The 16,786-nt window shown below is 60.2% G+C and overlaps 1 protein-coding gene across 1 annotated transcript in view; it reads left to right on the top strand.

The window, feature by feature from the left end:
• The first annotated feature begins 356 nt into the window (after nt 1-356).
• Nucleotides 357-16,786, top strand: part of PKD1 (polycystic kidney disease 1 (autosomal dominant)) — a 37,089-nt gene continuing 20,659 nt past the window's right edge. Inside the window, exons 1-16 of the mRNA XM_014542178.1 lie at nt 357-418; nt 3,990-4,061; nt 4,182-4,253; nt 4,999-5,168; nt 5,419-6,090; nt 6,213-6,396; nt 7,194-7,414; nt 7,759-7,874; nt 8,403-8,529; nt 8,867-9,108; nt 9,676-10,431; nt 11,298-11,429; nt 11,582-11,757; nt 12,015-12,148; nt 12,759-16,375; nt 16,591-16,740. Coding sequence (XP_014397664.1) covers nt 357-418; nt 3,990-4,061; nt 4,182-4,253; nt 4,999-5,168; nt 5,419-6,090; nt 6,213-6,396; nt 7,194-7,414; nt 7,759-7,874; nt 8,403-8,529; nt 8,867-9,108; nt 9,676-10,431; nt 11,298-11,429; nt 11,582-11,757; nt 12,015-12,148; nt 12,759-16,375; nt 16,591-16,740 — 6,903 coding nt within the window. The remainder of the gene's footprint in view (nt 419-3,989; nt 4,062-4,181; nt 4,254-4,998; nt 5,169-5,418; nt 6,091-6,212; nt 6,397-7,193; nt 7,415-7,758; nt 7,875-8,402; nt 8,530-8,866; nt 9,109-9,675; nt 10,432-11,297; nt 11,430-11,581; nt 11,758-12,014; nt 12,149-12,758; nt 16,376-16,590; nt 16,741-16,786) is intronic.

Raw genomic sequence — 16,786 nt, 5'->3', positions numbered from 1 at the left:
TGCTGGCTTGGGGTTTGCAGGGACCTGGGATGGTCCAGCTGGCTCAGAGGGTGGGCCTGCTTGGCCTAGCATCTCTCAGGGTGCTGTCCAGCCAGGCTGCTGGCTCTCCTCCCGTGGGTCTGGCCTCTGCTGTTTCTGCCCGCTGTGTGGGCTCCTATAGGCAGCTCCTTGGGCCTGCTGTGTCCTGTCGTTTTCCCCTCCCATGTCGTTTCCCCCCACTTTTGCAGGACTGTGGGCAACTGAGTGTGGGACAGGGTGTCAGATTGCGATGACATCACCTGGGGGTGCAGAGGAAGCTGAGGGGCTGGAGAGGGGATGGGGCTGGCCCGACGCCCTGGCGTTCCCCCAGAACAGTGATGGCAAAAGCAGATGGAGATGTGGAAAGTGGCTGTTCAGGGCCTCGGGGCTGTGGGGCTGGGTGAGGACTCTACCTCTGTCCCCTTCCAACGATTCTCCTTTTAGTGACCCTCCCCCATGACCCTTCCAGTGACCTCCACTCCAGTGTTTTCTCTGCTCCCACCCTTCCCAGTGTACACTGAGCACAGAAATGGGTAGTGCTGCCCACTGTGCCCCCTAGAAGAAAGCATATGCCCCCCCATGTCTCCCAGACCCACTTTAAAAAAATATTTTTATTGATTTTACAGAGGGGAAGGGAGGAGAGAGAGAAAGAGAAACATCAGTGATGAGAGAGAATCATTGATTGGCTGCCTCCACACCCCCTGCTGGGGATCAAGCCCGAAACCAGGGCATGTGCCCTTGACCAGAATCGAACCCGGGACCCTTCAGTCCGCAGGCCCACACTCTATCCACTGAGCCAAGCCGGGTAGGGCCCAGACCCACTTTTGAGCATGTATCTCGGCTTACCTGATGGCAGCTGCCAGACTGAAAGGAAAAAGCCTCCTCCCACCCCCATGTCGGAGGGAAGGGGGAAGCTGGGTTCAGATGGGGAGAGCAGAGGTGTCCCTGCCCGAGGCCCCATCCCCATGTCCCCTAGTCCACAAAGGCTTCTCCCCTGGAGTTCTTGGAACCACACTCTGGGCATGGGTTCCTGTCCCACAGCCCTTGAGGCAAACAGACCTGTATGTGCAAGCACACACTCCCGCTTCCAGATGGAGAATCTCAGGTCTCGGTGAGAGTGGTGGGGCACCGAGCTCAGCGGCAGGGCAGGGATCTGACCCTGAGGCCACAGTGCCACTTCCTGGAGTGGAGGAGGCCTGGGTCCTCACCTCCTTGGCTGGAGTGGCTTCTGACTACCCTTGCCCACCCTCCTACTTCAAGAGCAGCATGCGAGTGTGGAAAATCTAGGGTACCTGCCTGCTCTTGAGAATGGGTTTGTTACTCTGCACCTCTTCCGGCGCTTTCTTTAGTTCTCAGTTCGAACATTTGGGGAGCGGGGGCTGCGGTTTGCACCTGTGTTTCTCGTGCCCTTGTGTGCTGAGGAGGCACCGAGCCACACCGCTGATGGGCTTAGGGCTCTCAAACTAAATCAAGTCTCGTGTCACAGGTGAGGGGCAAAGGACGTCTGGGCCTCTCAGTGTGTGGCTGCACTGGTTCCCAAAGCAGTCAGGCTCTCAGGGTGCTGGGTGGCATGACTGCATGAACTGGCACCTGCACTGCCATTCGACCTTCTTGCTGGGAGGAGAGCCTTGCCAAGTTAGATGTCCTGGCATCCTGCCTGGTTGGGCCACTTGGTCAGAGCAGTGGTGGGGCTGCTGTGGGTCCTCCGGCGGAAGCCCCATCCCTGTCTGGTCCCAGCAGGAGCTCTGACCCACCAATGCCTCCCCCGCCCTGTAGGACCCCAGTCTGGTTGTGCAGAGGCTCCACCGCCGGGAGGACCTGCCTGCTTTTCTGCCAGCCTGGCCCATTTGACCAGCCGTGGGCAAACTACGGCCCGCGGGCCGGATCCGGCCCGTTTGAAATGAATAAAACTAAAAAAAAAAAAAGACCGTACCCTTTTATGTAATGATGTTTACTTTGAATTTGTATTAGTTCACACAAACACTCCATCCATGCTTTTGTTCCGGCCCTCCGGGCCAGTTTAAGAACCCATTGTGGCCCTCGAGTCAAAAAGTTTGCCCACCCCTGCATTTGACTGTGTTTGGAGTTCCTCTCAGCCCCTCTTGCTCACTGGAGGACCGTGTGCTTGCTCACTTGCTGCCTGTACCCTCTGACTGAGCTGCCCTTGGCCTGCTGCCCACCCCCGGCAGGCCTAGGCCAGTGTCAGTGGACCTCTTCATGTCCATGTGCTGTCTGCTCATTGGCAGAGAGAGACAGAGAGACAAAGAGAAACGGAGAGACAGACGCACACACACCAGGCTCCCAGTGTTAGCTGACTGCATCCATAGTTCAAATCCCCACACCCCCTTAGTGGAAGCCACTGGGGGACTGGGCCAAGCCCCCTGCATTGGTCACTCAAAGGCCAGTGGTGTCCCCCCAAACTCCCTAGGTAGCCCCCTGGCTGTGTTGGGAGCCAGGATAGTGGGAGCAGCCTAGCTGAGACCCAGCCTTCAGTCCCTGTCCGTGGTTGGTGGCCAGCATTCAAATATTGGTTGCCATGAGGCTCCATGTGGCCAGCAGGTCTCCAGGGAGGAGCAGTGGTCAGAGGCTGGGGTGGGGGTCATTTCCTGAGCCTGGCTCCAGAGGTGGTCCTGGTTGTGAGCTGAGCGGGTGGACTGTGCCAGGCATCCCAGTCAGCCAAGCCCTGGGACCTTGTCTTCCCCTCACCCCCATGACCTTGGGGCCTGTGTGTGTGGAGGCCCAGAGGCCTGGGCTGGTCCTCGGTGCCTCGGCTCCAGGAGGGCCTTGTTTCACACCAGCCTGTTCTTACTCAGCTCCTGTTGTGTTCCGAGCAGGCTGGAGAAAGAGCCAGAGGGTGACTGATTGGAGCTGGGCTTCAGGACACTCTCCCACCCCAGGCTGCCATGGGAGCTTGGATAGGAGGGCCCATGGTGGTGGGGCCGGGGCCAGGGATGGAGGTAGGATGGGGGGGGGGCTGTGTGTTTTAGGAGCTGGGCCTGGAGGAGGCATCGACGGACCCCGGTCTCTGCATGGCTGTGTGGTCACTGATGGGAAGACAGGGTTGGTGAGAAGCTGTTCTGAGACATCAAAGGGCAGAGGCTTATGGGTAGGAGGTCCAGGCCTCATTTATTTAGAGACCTGTGGGAGCCTGGGGAGAGGATGAGGAGGATAGTGTGGTTAGGTGACTGGGGGTGTCTAAGTGGTCCATGGGTCCCCGTCCCAGAAGATAGATGGGCAGAGTGACTGTGATCTCCCCCTTGGGGCTGGGAAGGAAAGTGGGATTGTTGGCTAACGTCCTTGTTGTGTCAGTCCCATCTTTCTTTGCACAGATTCTGGTGGGATCATAGTCTGTTTCAGGAGATTCCCTTGCTCTCATCTGTCAGTTCATCCACTCCTACACAGGTAGCACAGTTTAACATAGGGTCAACCCATGTTTCGCCTTTTCTTGATAGTTCTTGCCCAATTATGCTTCTCACTGAATCTGTGTTATCTTGACCGTGTGGGGTCATGTTATCGAGGTCATGTTAACCTTGAGGTTTAACAGGGGCTGTTATCATCACTGTGGTGCTGGGTCATCCACTAGGGCCCTGTCCCTGTTCATCTGGACTTTGTGCCCCACTGTGTCTCAGGGACATTCAGAGGCCTCCCCAGTGGCAGCAGCTGGCCCCTGTGTGGAGGGGGGTGAAGTCTGCCCTCTGTGGTGTGGGATGGCCTTGCTGGGCCATCGGGAAGGGGACTGGGCAGGGCCTTGGATCTGCAGGAGAGGGGGCAGGGCATGGATGGAGTTTGAGGGGCCCCAGGCCTCTCCTGCCTTGGTTTCCCTAGCCGAGAGTTCATTCCGATTCTCCATTCTGGCCCTAGGGATAAGGAGTTTGGGGGTGGGGTCCTGGGGAGCTTCCAGGACGGCCTCGGGGTGGCTTTGTGTCCTGCCCAGGGATCCAGTGCTGACCTGTGGCCGCTTTGTTTCCCAGAGATGTCTCCCACAACCTGCTCCGGGCGCTGGATGTTGGGGTCCTGGCGAATCTCTCAGCGCTGACAGAGTTGTGAGTGCCCCCTTTGGCTCAGCTGTGGAATTCCACAGGGTGGGAAGGTGGTGGCAGCTTGTCACCATTGTGGTTATGGGGGCATCCCTCAGACCCTGCCGAATCCCCCCTTTCTTTCAGGGACATAAGCAACAACAAGATTTCTACACTAGAAGAAGGAACATTTGCTAATTTATTTAATTTAAGTGAAATGTAAGTTGCATTTTTAAAAAATATATATTTTTATTGATTTCAGAGAGGAAGGGAGAGGGAGAGAGAGATAGAAGCATCAGTGATGAGAATCATTGATTGGCTGCCTCCTGCTCGCTCCCCCACTGGGGATCGAGCTTGCAACACAGCATGTGCTCTTACTGGGAATTGAACTGTGACCTCCTGGTTCATAGGTCGATGCTCAACCCACTGAGCAACCCGGCTGGGCTAAGTTGCATTGTTTTTGTTTTCTATTTATTTTTTGTTAATCTTCACCCAAGGATATTTTTCCATTGATTTTTTTTTTTTAGAGTGGAAGTGGGGGGTTGAGGGGGGGAGAGAGAGGGAGAAACATCGATTGCTTGCCTCCTGCATGAGCCTGGACCAGGACCAATGATCGAGCCTGCAATCCAGGTACATGCCGTTGACCGGAATTGAACCTGGGACCCTTCAGTCCGAGGGCCAACACTATCCTGAGCCAAACCGGCAGGGCTAAGTTGTGTTGTTTTTGATGGGTGTCAGGGGCTTGACCCATGGCCCCCCAACAACACCCTGCCCTCCTGACCTAGCCTTCATACTTGCTTCCTAGTTTGAGACCAGACTCTGAGAGGCTGTTTGTTCACTTGTTGGGGGTTGGGGGGGCTGGCCTTCCTGGGATAAGGACGGCCTAGACTCTTCCTCAAGGCCAGGCCTGGTCCCCTGTACCTGCCCACCACACACTGAGTGCCTGGCCCTGCTCCTCCCACAGAAACCTGAGTGGGAACCCGTTGGAGTGTGACTGTGGCCTAGCTTGGCTGCCGCGCTGGGTAGAGGAGCAGCGGGTTCATGTGGTGCAGCCAGAGGCGGCCACTTGTGCGGGGCCTGGCTCCCTGGCTGGCCTGCCCCTCCTTCGAGTCCCCTTGTCTGACAGTGGCTGTGGTGAGTGTGGGCAGGGCCAGCTTCGTTTCCTGTGGTACAGCCCTTCCAAGCAGGGACTCTGCAGGTGCTCGGGTCCCCAGCCTACACAGTAGATGGGGACCTGGGGAACAGGGCTGAGACAGACTAACGGGGCCAGGAAGGCCCTCTGGACCAGGGTGTGGGCAGGGTGGGGGAAGACCAGCAGTGGGGTGGGGTGGGGTGATCTGGGATCTAGAGTGGGGCCTGAGAGGTAGCCATCTGCCCCTTTCAGGTGAGAAGTACATTGCCTGCCTCCCCAACAACAGCTCGGGTGCCACAGTGCTGGTGGCCTTCTCAGTTGCTCATGAGGGTCCACTGGTGCCAGAGGCCTGCAGTGCCTTCTGCTTCTCCACCGGCCAGGACTTCGCGGCCCTCTCAGAGCAGGGCCGCTGCCTGTGCGGGACTGCCCATCCCCCCAACACCTCCTCCATCTGCCTGTCCTTCTGCTCTAGCTCCCCACAGCCCCCTGCCCCTGCCTGCGGGGGCCCCACCATCCTCCAGAATGTCTTCCCTGCCTCCCCAGGGGCTGCCCTGGTGGGGCCCCAAGGACCCCTGGCCTCTGGCCAGCCAGCAGCCTTCCATGTCACTGCCTTGCTGCCTGTCAGCTCCACACACTGGGACTTTGGTGACAGCTCCCCTGAGGTGGACATTGCTGGTCCTGCCAGCGTTCACCACTATGTGCTGCCTGGGCGCTATCACGTGACAGCAGTGCTGGCCCTGGGGGCTGGCTCAGCCCAACTGAGGACAGAGGTGCAGGTGGAGGCGGCTCCCGCTGCCCTAGAGCTCATGTGTCCAGCCTCGGTGCACAGTGATGAGACCCTTGAGCTCAGCATCCGAAATCGTGGTGGCTCAGGCCTTGAAGCTACCTACAGCATCATGGCCCTGGGCGAGGAGCCAGTCCAAGGTGGGTACTTCCCTGGGCCCGGGTCACCACTCCTGTTTCTCACCCCAGGGTCAGGGGTGGGTGGGGCAGAGGCCCAGGTGGGCACACATTAATGCCCCATCTCTCTTCCTGCTGGCCCCCAGTGGTGCATCCGCTATGTCCGTCTGACACCGAGATCTTCCCTGGTAACGGACACTGCTATCGCCTGGTAGCAGAGAAGGCAGCCTGGCTGCAGGCGCAGGAGCAGTGCCGGGCCTGGGCTGGGGCCGCCCTGGCCATGGTGGACAGTCCCGCCATCCAGCACTTCCTGGTTTCCCGCGTCACCAGGTACCTGAACCTAGCCCTGAGAGGCTGGGAGGTTGGGGTGGCGAGGCTGAACACTATGGTGGGGACAGAGCCTGAGACAGTCAGGAGGATAAGGTGAGAGTGGCTGGAGAGGCCTCAGTACCAGCCGAGGCTAGCGATGGGGGCCAGATCCCCACCTCCTGGTTCCCTGTGTGAGCAGAGCCTAGTTAGACAGTGAAACCATATCCTGGACATCCTCAGTGTAGAGGAGGAGAAATCAGTTGAGGGTCAGAGTGGTCAAACCCATGCCCAAGGTCACTGGTTAATATGCTTGGCCCCAGCGCCTGGCTCTGACCACAGCTCCTCATTTCTTTCTCTGTGTCTATCCCTGTCCTCTGCTCGTCCCTGTGTCTGTCCCTATCCCTATCTCTCTGTCTGTTTCTGTGTCCATTCCTAGCTATGTGCCTGCAGTTCTTGCCCCTAAGAGGGTCTTCCTACCTTGGCAGAGCTATGGAGAATATCCCTTTGGGAACTGATATGTGGGTGTCATGGTCCTCAAATGCCACACTCTGGGCCTCCCCACAGGACATAGTGCTGGTCTGACTGAGGCAAGATCCTTTGGCTGGGCCCCTAGCCGCATGGTGAGGGTGGCTGGATGGGAATTACTCTGGGCCTTGCTCTCCAGGTCATGTCTCTGAGCCTTGGTTTTCCCATCTGGAGAGTAGGGGCAGGGCCCACCTGAGGGACGGCTATGAGAAGCCTGCCCCTAGAGAGGATGAATGGAGGGGCACTTGTCTTTGGGGAGCCCCCTGAGTCCTCGCCCTCCCCATCATCTGCAGGGGCCTGGACGTGTGGATTGGCTTCTCGGCTGTGGAGGGCGCTGAGGCAGGCCCGCTGTCTCGGGGTGAGGCCTTCAGCCTAGAGAGCTGCCAGAACTGGCTACCTGGGGAGCCACATCCCGCTACTGCAGAGCGCTGTGTGCGGCTTGGGCCTGCTGGGCAGTGCAACACGGACCTGTGCTCGGCACCACACAGCTACGTCTGTGAGCTGCGGCCTGGAGGTGCGCTGGGGCTGCTGGGCTGGGGGGTGCCTTCTGCCCCGGACCAGGACAGCTACTCTCTAAGCACAGTCTCCTGGCCCCAGAGCTCCTCCTACCCTTGGCTAAGACAAGCGCCTCCCCTCCCCCCGCCCCCCTGGCTCCTTTCTTAGCCGGTCAGTGTTCATTAGGTGTTTGCCGAGCAACTGCTGTCGTCCTGGGCTGGGTGTGCACTGGAGGAAACAGACAAAGATAGAGGAAGCTGGAGGGTTGGGGGGCTGCTGCCAGGTGGCTCATTCCTGCCCTGGCCCCTTTCACTCTCCTCTTTGGCCTGGGACCAGTACCTCATTGCACACTTGCCACCCCAGGCCCCGTGTGGGATGCGGAGAACTTCCTCCTGGGGGCGCCTAGCGGAGACCTGCAGGGACCACTGAGCCCCCTGGCACAGCAAGAGGCCCTCTCTGCCCCCCGGGACCCCGTCGAGGTAGGTCAGCCAAGACCCTGCCCCCGGACACAGATCACTCTTACTGTGTGCCTCTTTAGAAAACAGCTGCCTTTTTAAGGGTCCTTCTTAATTTCCTGTGTGCCCAGTAGAGATGGTTTAGAACAGCAGTCGCCAACCTTTCGGACCTCGCGGACCACCAGCGGTCCGTGGACCACCGGTTGACGACACTGGTTTAGAAAACGCGCTGTTGCACAGGGAGGAGAAGCCCCTGGCCTGGTATCCAGGAGAGTTCTGAGCTCCTGTGCCTTTTCTCTCTGTGTCTGTGGATTTAAAAAAGCCCACGGTGGGGGTCCTGCTGCTCACAGATGCTTTGACATGACTTTTCCTCCCTAGCAAAGCGTGTGGGGAGCCTCATAAAGCCCCCTGTTGTGGCTCCTTCCCCTCTCGGCTGGTGGGGGCTACAGGCCAGGGTTTGTGGAGCTGAGCATGCCAAATCCCCCTCCTACCGGCACCTGCTCCCCACACCTCCCCCTTCCCCCCCGTCCTTATCCCTTTCCACCTCACCAGGTGATGGTGTTCCCTGGCCTGGGCCTGAGCCGTGAAGCCTTCCTCACCGCTGCCGAGTTTGGAACCCAAGAGCTCGGCCGGCCTGCCCAGATGAGGCTACAGGTGTACCGGCCCATGGGAAGAGCAGGTGGGACCCTGTCCTGGTGGTGGGAGTTGGGGGGCTTGGGTAGCCTCTGTGCGTTGTCATGTCTGCTGGTCTCTTGACCATTGGACTGGTCTCCAGCCTCAAGGTGGACAGAATGGTGTCCACAGAGACCACTCGTGCCGGGGGCCCAGGGACAGATTGGATAGGGCTTGCCTGGGTGGGGGTTCTCCCGGCTCAGTCAGCTGGCCCGGTGTTGGGAAGGGGAGGGAATGATGGTAGAGGCCAGGAGTACTTCCTGGCAGGGCCCCAGGTAGTAGTGGACATCGTGACTGGAACTCCCCGTAAATCAGGACCTGTGACACCCTTCCTCTCCTCACAGGGGTCCCAGCGAACAGCAGCGAGCCTGAGAGTCGGTCCCTGGAGAACAGGACTGAGCTGGCTCCTGACTGTACACCAGAAGGAGTCTGGTGCCCCAGATCCAACATCTGCCTGCCACTGGACACCCCCTGCTCCCCTCAGGCCAACGGGTCCGCGGCAGGGCCGGGGCTCCCAGGGGCCTCCTACACACTGTGGAGGGAGTTCCTCTTCTCTGTACCTGCGGGGCCCCCTGCCCAGTACTCGGTGTGTGTCACTGGCCTGGGTGCCATCTGCCTCCCCCTCAGCCACCTGAAGTCTGGGTCTCCCCATTAAACAGACAATATGCAGATTCTTCCACATAGTCCACGGGCCCCCTGCCCACCCCTGGCCTTGTCAGAGCCCTTGCTCCTCTCCCAGCACAAGAAGCTCCCGCCCCAGGACCGTTAGCTTTCTGTGCCTTCTGAGGAGGACTCTAAACCTCCTGGCCTGGCCTTTTCCTCCTCTTCTTCAAGTCTTGGCTGCTGTTTCCCTCAGAGGTCCCTCCCCTGTCCGGGCAGTCCCATCTACTGCATTCTCTCTGTCTTGCTTTGTGCATGTTCTGTTTGTCTGAGGCTGTCCCTTCTGTCCCCACCATGAGTGCCTGGGGCCCCTATGAAGCCTGGTGGAGTGAGTGAGTGATGAGTGTTGAGATCCATGTGGAGGAGTGACTCCGGGTTACCCGCTAGGGTCCTACCTGCCTGTTGGAGCCCTGGCCCAGTGTTCTCTGCAGGCCCCTGACCAGAGGTGGCCCACTGTGAGGCCCTGACACAGCCCCACCTCCCTCTCCTGTAGGTCGCCCTCCGTGGCCAGGATGGCCCCCTGCTCCCTGGTGACCTCATAGGCTTCCAGCATGATGCCGGCCCGGGCGCCCTCCTGCGCTGTACCCCACCACTCAGCCATCCTGGCCCCAAGGCCCCATACTTCTCTACTAATGCCTCGGCCTGGCTGGGCTGCCTGCCTACCCAGCTAGAGGCCAGCCGGGCTGGCCAGGCCTGTGCCCTGCGGCTGCTCACTGCCACGGAACGGCTCACCCCCCTGCTGGGCCTCAGGCCCAATCCAGGGCTGAGGCAGCCGGGACGCTATGAGGTCCGGGCCTCAGTGGGCAACAACGTGTCTAGGTGGAACCTATCCTGCAGCTTTGATGTGCTCTCCTCGGTGGCCGGGCTTCGGGTGGTCCACCCCACCCCCCATGATGGCCTCCTCTACGTGTCCACCAATGGCTCGGCCTTGGTGCTCCAGGTAGACTCCGGTGCCAATGCCACAGCCACAGTGCGCTGGCCCGGGGGCAACATCAGTGCGCCCTTCGAGGCCACCTGCCCAGATTCAGTGGCTGCCCTGGTGCCAAGCTGTGCCCATGAGGCCAACAACACCCTGTTCTCAGTGTTGGCACTGCCGAGACTCCATGAGGGCGAGTATGCAGTGGAGGTTGTGGTGGAGAACAGCGCCAGCCGGGCCAACCTCAGCCTGTGGGTGAAGGTGGAGGAGCCCATCTGTGGCCTCCGAGCCATGCCCAGCCCCGAGGCCCGTGTGCTGCAGGGCGTCCTGGTGGTGAGTGTGGCCAGCAGGTCTGTACGACCTCTCCTGAGATAAGGTGTCCGTGCAAAGCGTGGCCTCTCCCCGGTGATGAAAGAGCTTGGTTGGTTAATGAGCAGGTCCTGTTAGGTGGCCATTTATTCCTAAATTACTGAAAAGTCACTGCTGGAGCAGTGGCTCTAAAAACATTTTTTCCACTCTCACATTTCAAGAAACAAATTGTAAAACTCTTCGCACACTTCTGACCTCATTAACCCTGGGTGTGTTTTCAGGCCCCGAGCACTTTTTGAGAAGGGGTCTGGTGCCACCTGGCCACATGAAGGCCTTCGGGGAAGGGACTGTCCCTGGGCCTGGGGTGCCCACCTGAACAAGGCAGCCACCAGCTCTGCACCTTTGCACAGGGACTTTGGAAGGGCTGTTTCTGACAGTCCTGCCACTGTACAGTGTGTCCCCCAGCTTGCCCAGTCACACCTGTTCACACCTGTTCTATCAGGTGATGCAGGTAAATATCTAGCATGAGACTCACGTGCCTTCCCAAATGGTACTGTGCTGTTCAACTAGGGGCTTGAGCAGGAGCCCTGGAAGGGGTGTGCCCATTCAGAGATGACAGGTGGGGAACTGAGGTACAGAGAGGTCAAGGCGTGACTAAACCCAAGCTCAGCCCCATACCATGTGGCTCCTTAGTCGAGGGTGAGCCCTGAGGCCCTCCTCCTACCCCTTCTTGCCTCCCTCTCCCTGACAGTGTCTTCAAGTCTGTCCCAGGAAGCCCCACAGGGAGGTGTGTCCAGGATGGTAGACGTGGGCTGAGGGCAGAGTTGGTCCTCCAAAGACCCTGTGCTGGGGCAGGGTCACCGTGGGCTGACGCTGTGCCCTTTCCTCAGAGGTACAGCCCCGTGGTGGAGGCCGGCTCAGACGTGGTCTTCCGCTGGACCATCGATGACAAGCAGTCGTTGACTTTTCACAATGTGGTCTTCAACGTCATCTACCAGAGCGCCGCGGTTTTCAAGCTCTCGGTGGGTGAAGGGCGCAGGAAAGGCTGCGGGCGGGGGGATGACTAGTGCTCGCCCTTGCCTTCTGTTTCTGTTCCGCGTTGCTCCTGCCCACCCTGTGGTAGCTGGGGGTGAGTGCCTGCTGGCTACCTGAACACCACCACCTGTCTCCACAGCTGACAGCCACCAACCATGTGAGCAATGTCACTGTGAACTACAACGTCACCGTGGAGCGGATGCATAAGATGCGGGGCCTGCGGGTGTCTGCAGTGCCACCTGTGCTGCCCCCCAATGCCACGCTGGAGCTGGCGGCTGATGTGCTAGTGGACTCGGCCGTGGAGGTGGCCTTTCTGTGAGTGCACTGGGCCCAGCAGGTAGCAGGGGTGCCAGGTTCTTTCTCAGCACCCCTTCCCCAGTCCCCTCCTCATCTGTTGGGAGGTGATGGGTACATAGGATCTAGGAAGGGGTGGGAGCTGCAGCAGGGCTGGGTGGTACCCTGAACGAAGGTATAATAGTGACTATAGCCAGGCAAGGGTGCCCCCTGTGAGAGCGGCCAGCCTGTCCCACTCATCCTCCCAGATGTTCACTGCCTGCCTGCTGCCCCGGCAGGTGGACCTTCGGGGATGGGGAGCAGGTGATCGGCCAGTTCAAGCCTCCATACGACGAGTCCTTCCAGGTCCCAGACCCCATGGTGGCCCAGGTGCTAGTGGAGCACAACACCACTCACACCTACACCATCCCAGGTGAGGGCAGGCCCACAGTCCTGCTGGCCCCCACTGGGCAAGCCCTGCTAGGGGCAGCCTCTTTCAAGTAGCTTGGGGTGATGGCCCAGGGCCTTACTAGAGTGAAAGAGGGGTGGCTAGGGGTGAGGGGTGGACTAGGTCACTGATCCCTGTGAACTGAATTTGCTGATAGGAAACTAGACCCTCCTGTGTCCTTCTCTGAGCCTTTTTTTGGAGAGAATGGGTGGCGGGTTACTGTTTAGTTACCTTTAAAATTCCAGAACCCTCATACACAGAATGCAAAGTAAATAGCAGGGTTCCCACGATCCTTGCTTTGCACTGGCCTCACTCTGTTAACCCCAGTGAAGTCTTACTCAGAGACGGTCTGTTCCTCATCCCAGCTCTGCTGTAGCCCCGTGTCTTGCTCTGTGCTGATGGCACCTGACACACACCTCTCTGTGAGGACCCCGGGGGTGGGACCCAAGGGTATTCTTTCTGTTTTGACCACGGCCCTACTCTGCCCTTCTGAGAGGTTCCTGCGCACAGCAGCCCTCATGGGGTTAGGGAGGGGTTGTGCTAGCAGGCGGCATGGTGGCCACAGCGCCATTCCCACTCCGGGCCTGTCTCCCAGGTGAGTACAACTTGACCCTGCTCGTGTCTACCGCCTTTGAGAACTTGACGCAGCTGGTGCCTGTGAGTGTGCGTGCCATTCTGCCTGCCGTGGCTGTGGCTGTGGGCAGCCCTGTCCTGGTGGCTGGCCGGCCCGTCACCTTCTCCCCACACCCACTGCCTTCGCCTGGGAGCATCCTGTACACGTGGGACTTTGGGGATGGCTCCCCAGCCATGGTACATCACCAGCCAATGGTCAACCACATATACACCTCGAGGGGTACGTACCACATCTGCCTAGAGGTCAACAACACAGTGAGCAACACGGGGGCGTGCACTGATGTCCGCGTCTTTGAAGAGCTCCGTGGCCTGCGTGTGAGCCTGAGCTCGGCTGTGGAGCAGGGCACGCCGGTGGTGGTCAGCGCCGCCCTGGAGTCGGGCGACAATGTCACATGGACTTTTGACATGGGGGATGGCACGGTGCTCACGGGCCCGGAGGCCGCAGTGGAGCATGTGTACTTGCAGGCTCGGAACTACACGGTGACCGTGGGCGTGTCTAGCCCTGCTGGCCACCTAGCCCAGAGCCTGCCCATGCAGGTCTTTGTCCTGGAGGTGTTGTGGATTGACCCTGTGGCCTGCATACCGGTGCAACCGCAGGCCCGGCTCACGGCCCACGTCACGGGGAACCCTGCCCACTATGTCTTCGACTGGACCTTTGGGGATGGCTCCTCCAACACCACCATCTGGGGGGACCCGACTGTGACTCACAACTTCACACAGAGTGGCACGTTTCCCCTGGTGCTCATCCTGTCAAGCCGTGTGAACAAGGCGCATTACTTCACCAGTGTGTGCGTGGAGCCCGAGGTGGGCAACGTCACTCTGCTGCCTGAGAGGCAGTTTGTGCGGCTTGGAGACAAGGCCCAGCTGGTGGCCCACGCCTGGCCCCCGTTCCACTACCGCTACACCTGGGACTTTGGCACCGAGGATGCACCCTGCGTCGGGGCCCCTGAGGTCACGTTCACCTATTGGGATGCAGGCTCCTACCTGGTGACGGTCACTGTGTCCAACAACATCTCGGCTGCCAACGACTCAGCGCTCGTGGAGGTGCAGGAGCCCGTGGAGCTCACGGGCATCAGGGTCAATGGGTCCCGTGTGTTGGAGCTGCAGCAGCCTTACCTCTTCTCCACTGTGGGCCACGGGCGCCCTGTCACCTACCTGTGGGAGCTGGGGGACGGCGCACGGCTGGAGGGCCCTTCGGTCACTCACATCTACACCAGCACAGGCCACTTCACCATCAGGGTGGCAGGCTGGAACGAGGTGAGCCGCGGGGAGGCCCAGCTGAACGTCTCAGTACAGCGGCGTGTGCAGGGGCTCAGTATCAATGCCAGCCGCACAGTGGTGCCCCTGAACGGTAGCGTGAGCTTCAGCACTTCGCTGGAGGCGGGCAGTGACGTGCGCTACTCTTGGGTGCTCTGTGACCGTTGCACACCCATTCCTGGGGGCCCCACTATCTCCTACACCTTTCGCTCTGTGGGCACTTTCAACATCATCGTCACAGCTGAGAATGAGGTGGGCGCTGCCCAGGATAGCATCTTTGTCTACGTCCTGCAACGCATTGAGGGGCTGCAGGTGGCTGGTGGTGGTGGCGGCTGCTGCTTCCCCACCAACAGCACCCTTCAGCTACAGGCTGTGGTCAGGGATGGTACCAACATCTCCTATGGCTGGACTGCCCAGCGGGACAGCGGCACAACCCTGGTTGGCAGTGGCAAAACCTTCTCACTCACTGTGCTTGAGGCTGGCACCTACCACGTCCAGCTGCGGGCCACAAACATGCTGGGCAGTGCCTCGACCAACCGCACCATAGAGTTTGTGGAGCCCGTAGGGTGGCTGTCTGTGGCTGCCTCCCCGAACCCGGCCCCTGTCAACGTGAGTGTCACCTTCTGCGCCGAACTGGCTGGTGGCAGTGATGTCATTTACACCTGGTCCCTGGAGGAAGGACTGAGCTGGGAGACCCCAGAGCCATCCACAACCCACACCTTTCCCACTCCCGGCCTATACCTGGTCACAGTCACGGCCAAGAACCAGCTGGGCTTGGCCAACACCACCATTGAGTTGGCCGTGCAAGTGCCTGTGAGTGGCCTCAGCATCAGGGCCAGTGAGCTGGATGGAAGCTTTGTGATGACTGGCTCCACTGTGCCCTTCTGGGGGCAGGTGGCTTCCGGCACCAATGTCAGCTGGTGCTGGGCTGTTCCAGGTGGCAGCAGACACGGCCAGCACGTCACTGTGGCCTTCCCTGATGCTGGCACCTTCTCTGTCCAGCTCAATGCCTCCAATGCAGTCAGCTGGCTCATCGCCACACACAGCCTCGTGGTGGAGGAGCCTGTCGTGGGCCTGGTACTGTGGGCCAGCAGCAAGGTGGTGGAGCCTGGGCAGCTGGTCCACTTCCAGATCCTGCTGGCCTCCGGTTCAGCTGTCAGCTTCCACTTGCAGGTCGCGGGAGCTGGCCTCGAGGCGCTCCCAGGGCCTCACTTTTCCCGCAGCTTCCCCCGGGTTGGGGACTACACAGTGAGCATCCAGGCCGAGAACCATGTGAGCCGGGCGCAGGCGCAGGCACGCATCCTGGTGCTGGAGGCCGTGGGTGGGCTCCAGGTGCCCAACTGCTGCGAAGCAGGCATCGCCACAGGCACTGAGAGGAACTTCACGGCCCGAGTGCAGCGGGGGTCTCGTGTTGCCTATGCATGGTACTTCTCCTTACAGAAGGTCCAGGGGGACTCACTGGTCATCCTGTCAGGCCGTGAGGTCACCTATACCCCCGTGGCCGCGGGGCTCCTGGAGATCCACGTGCGTGCCTTTAATGAGCTGGGCGGTGTGAACCAAACTCTGGTGGTTGAGGTCCAGGATGTCATCCAGTACGTGGCGCTGCGCAGTGGCCGCTGCTTCACCAACCGCTCCGCCCGGTTTGAGGCTGCCACCAGCCCCAGCCCCCGGCGCGTGGCCTACCACTGGGACTTCGGGGATGGGGCCCCGGCAGAGGACACGGAGGATCCCTGGGCTGAGCACTCCTACCTGCAGCCAGGGGACTACCACGTGGAGGTGAATGCCTCCAACCTGGTGAGCTTCTTTGTGGCACAGGCCACAGTTACCGTCCATGTGCTGGCCTGCAGGGAGCCCAAGGTGGACGTGGCCCTGCCCCCTCAGGTGCTGATGCGGCGCTCCCAGCGCAACTACCTGGAGGCCCACATTGACCTGCGCGGCTGTGTCAGCTACCAGACGGAGTACCGCTGGGAGGTGTACCGCGCCGCCAGCTGCCAGCGGCCTGGGCGCGCAGCCCGTGTGTCCCTGCCTGGCGTGGACGTGAGCCGGCCCCAGCTGGTGGTGCCTCGCCTGGTGCTGCCTGTGGGCCACTACTGCTTTGTGTTTGTGGTGTCGTTTGGGGACACACCCCTGTCGCAGAGCATCCAGGCCAACGTGACAGTAGCCCCGGAGCGCCTAGTGCCCATTGTTGAGGGAGGCTCCTACCGAGTGTGGTCAGACGTGCAGGACCTCGTGCTGGATGGGAGCAAGTCCTATGACCCCAACCTGGAGGATGGCGACCAGACACCGCTCAGCTTCCACTGGGCCTGTGTGGCCTCAACGCAGGTCAGATTCTCGGCAGGGCCAGAGGAAGGGGCGTCCTTCAGTCCCCTCGGTGTTTGCACTCATGAGCCCAGCAGGGGGAGAGGGTTCATCTGCTGGCAGCGTCCTGGTGGGCTTGATCTCATCAGGGGGAGGGGTGTCCCCAGCTGTCCTCCGGGTCAGGCTCTGCTTTGGGGGGGGGTGGTCCAGGGTCTCACTGCCCCTGTTCTTGGCCACAGAGCGAGACTGGTGGGTGTGTGCTGAACTTCGGGCCCCGCGGAAACAGCATAGTCACCATCCCTCGGGAGCGTCTGCAAGCCGGCGTGGAGTACACCTTCAATCTGACTGTGTGGAAGGCTGGCCGGAAGGAGGAGGCCACCAACCAGACGGTGGGTGCCACCTGCCCTTGGTCTTAGCCCAGGAAAGTGGAGCCAG

Source organism: Myotis brandtii, unplaced genomic scaffold (genome assembly GCF_000412655.1).
Source record: "Myotis brandtii unplaced genomic scaffold, ASM41265v1 scaffold292, whole genome shotgun sequence".
NCBI lineage: Eukaryota > Metazoa > Chordata > Mammalia > Chiroptera > Vespertilionidae > Myotis > Myotis brandtii.
Note: the sequence above shows the minus strand (reverse complement) of the source record. Positions and strands in the feature narration are given on the sequence as shown.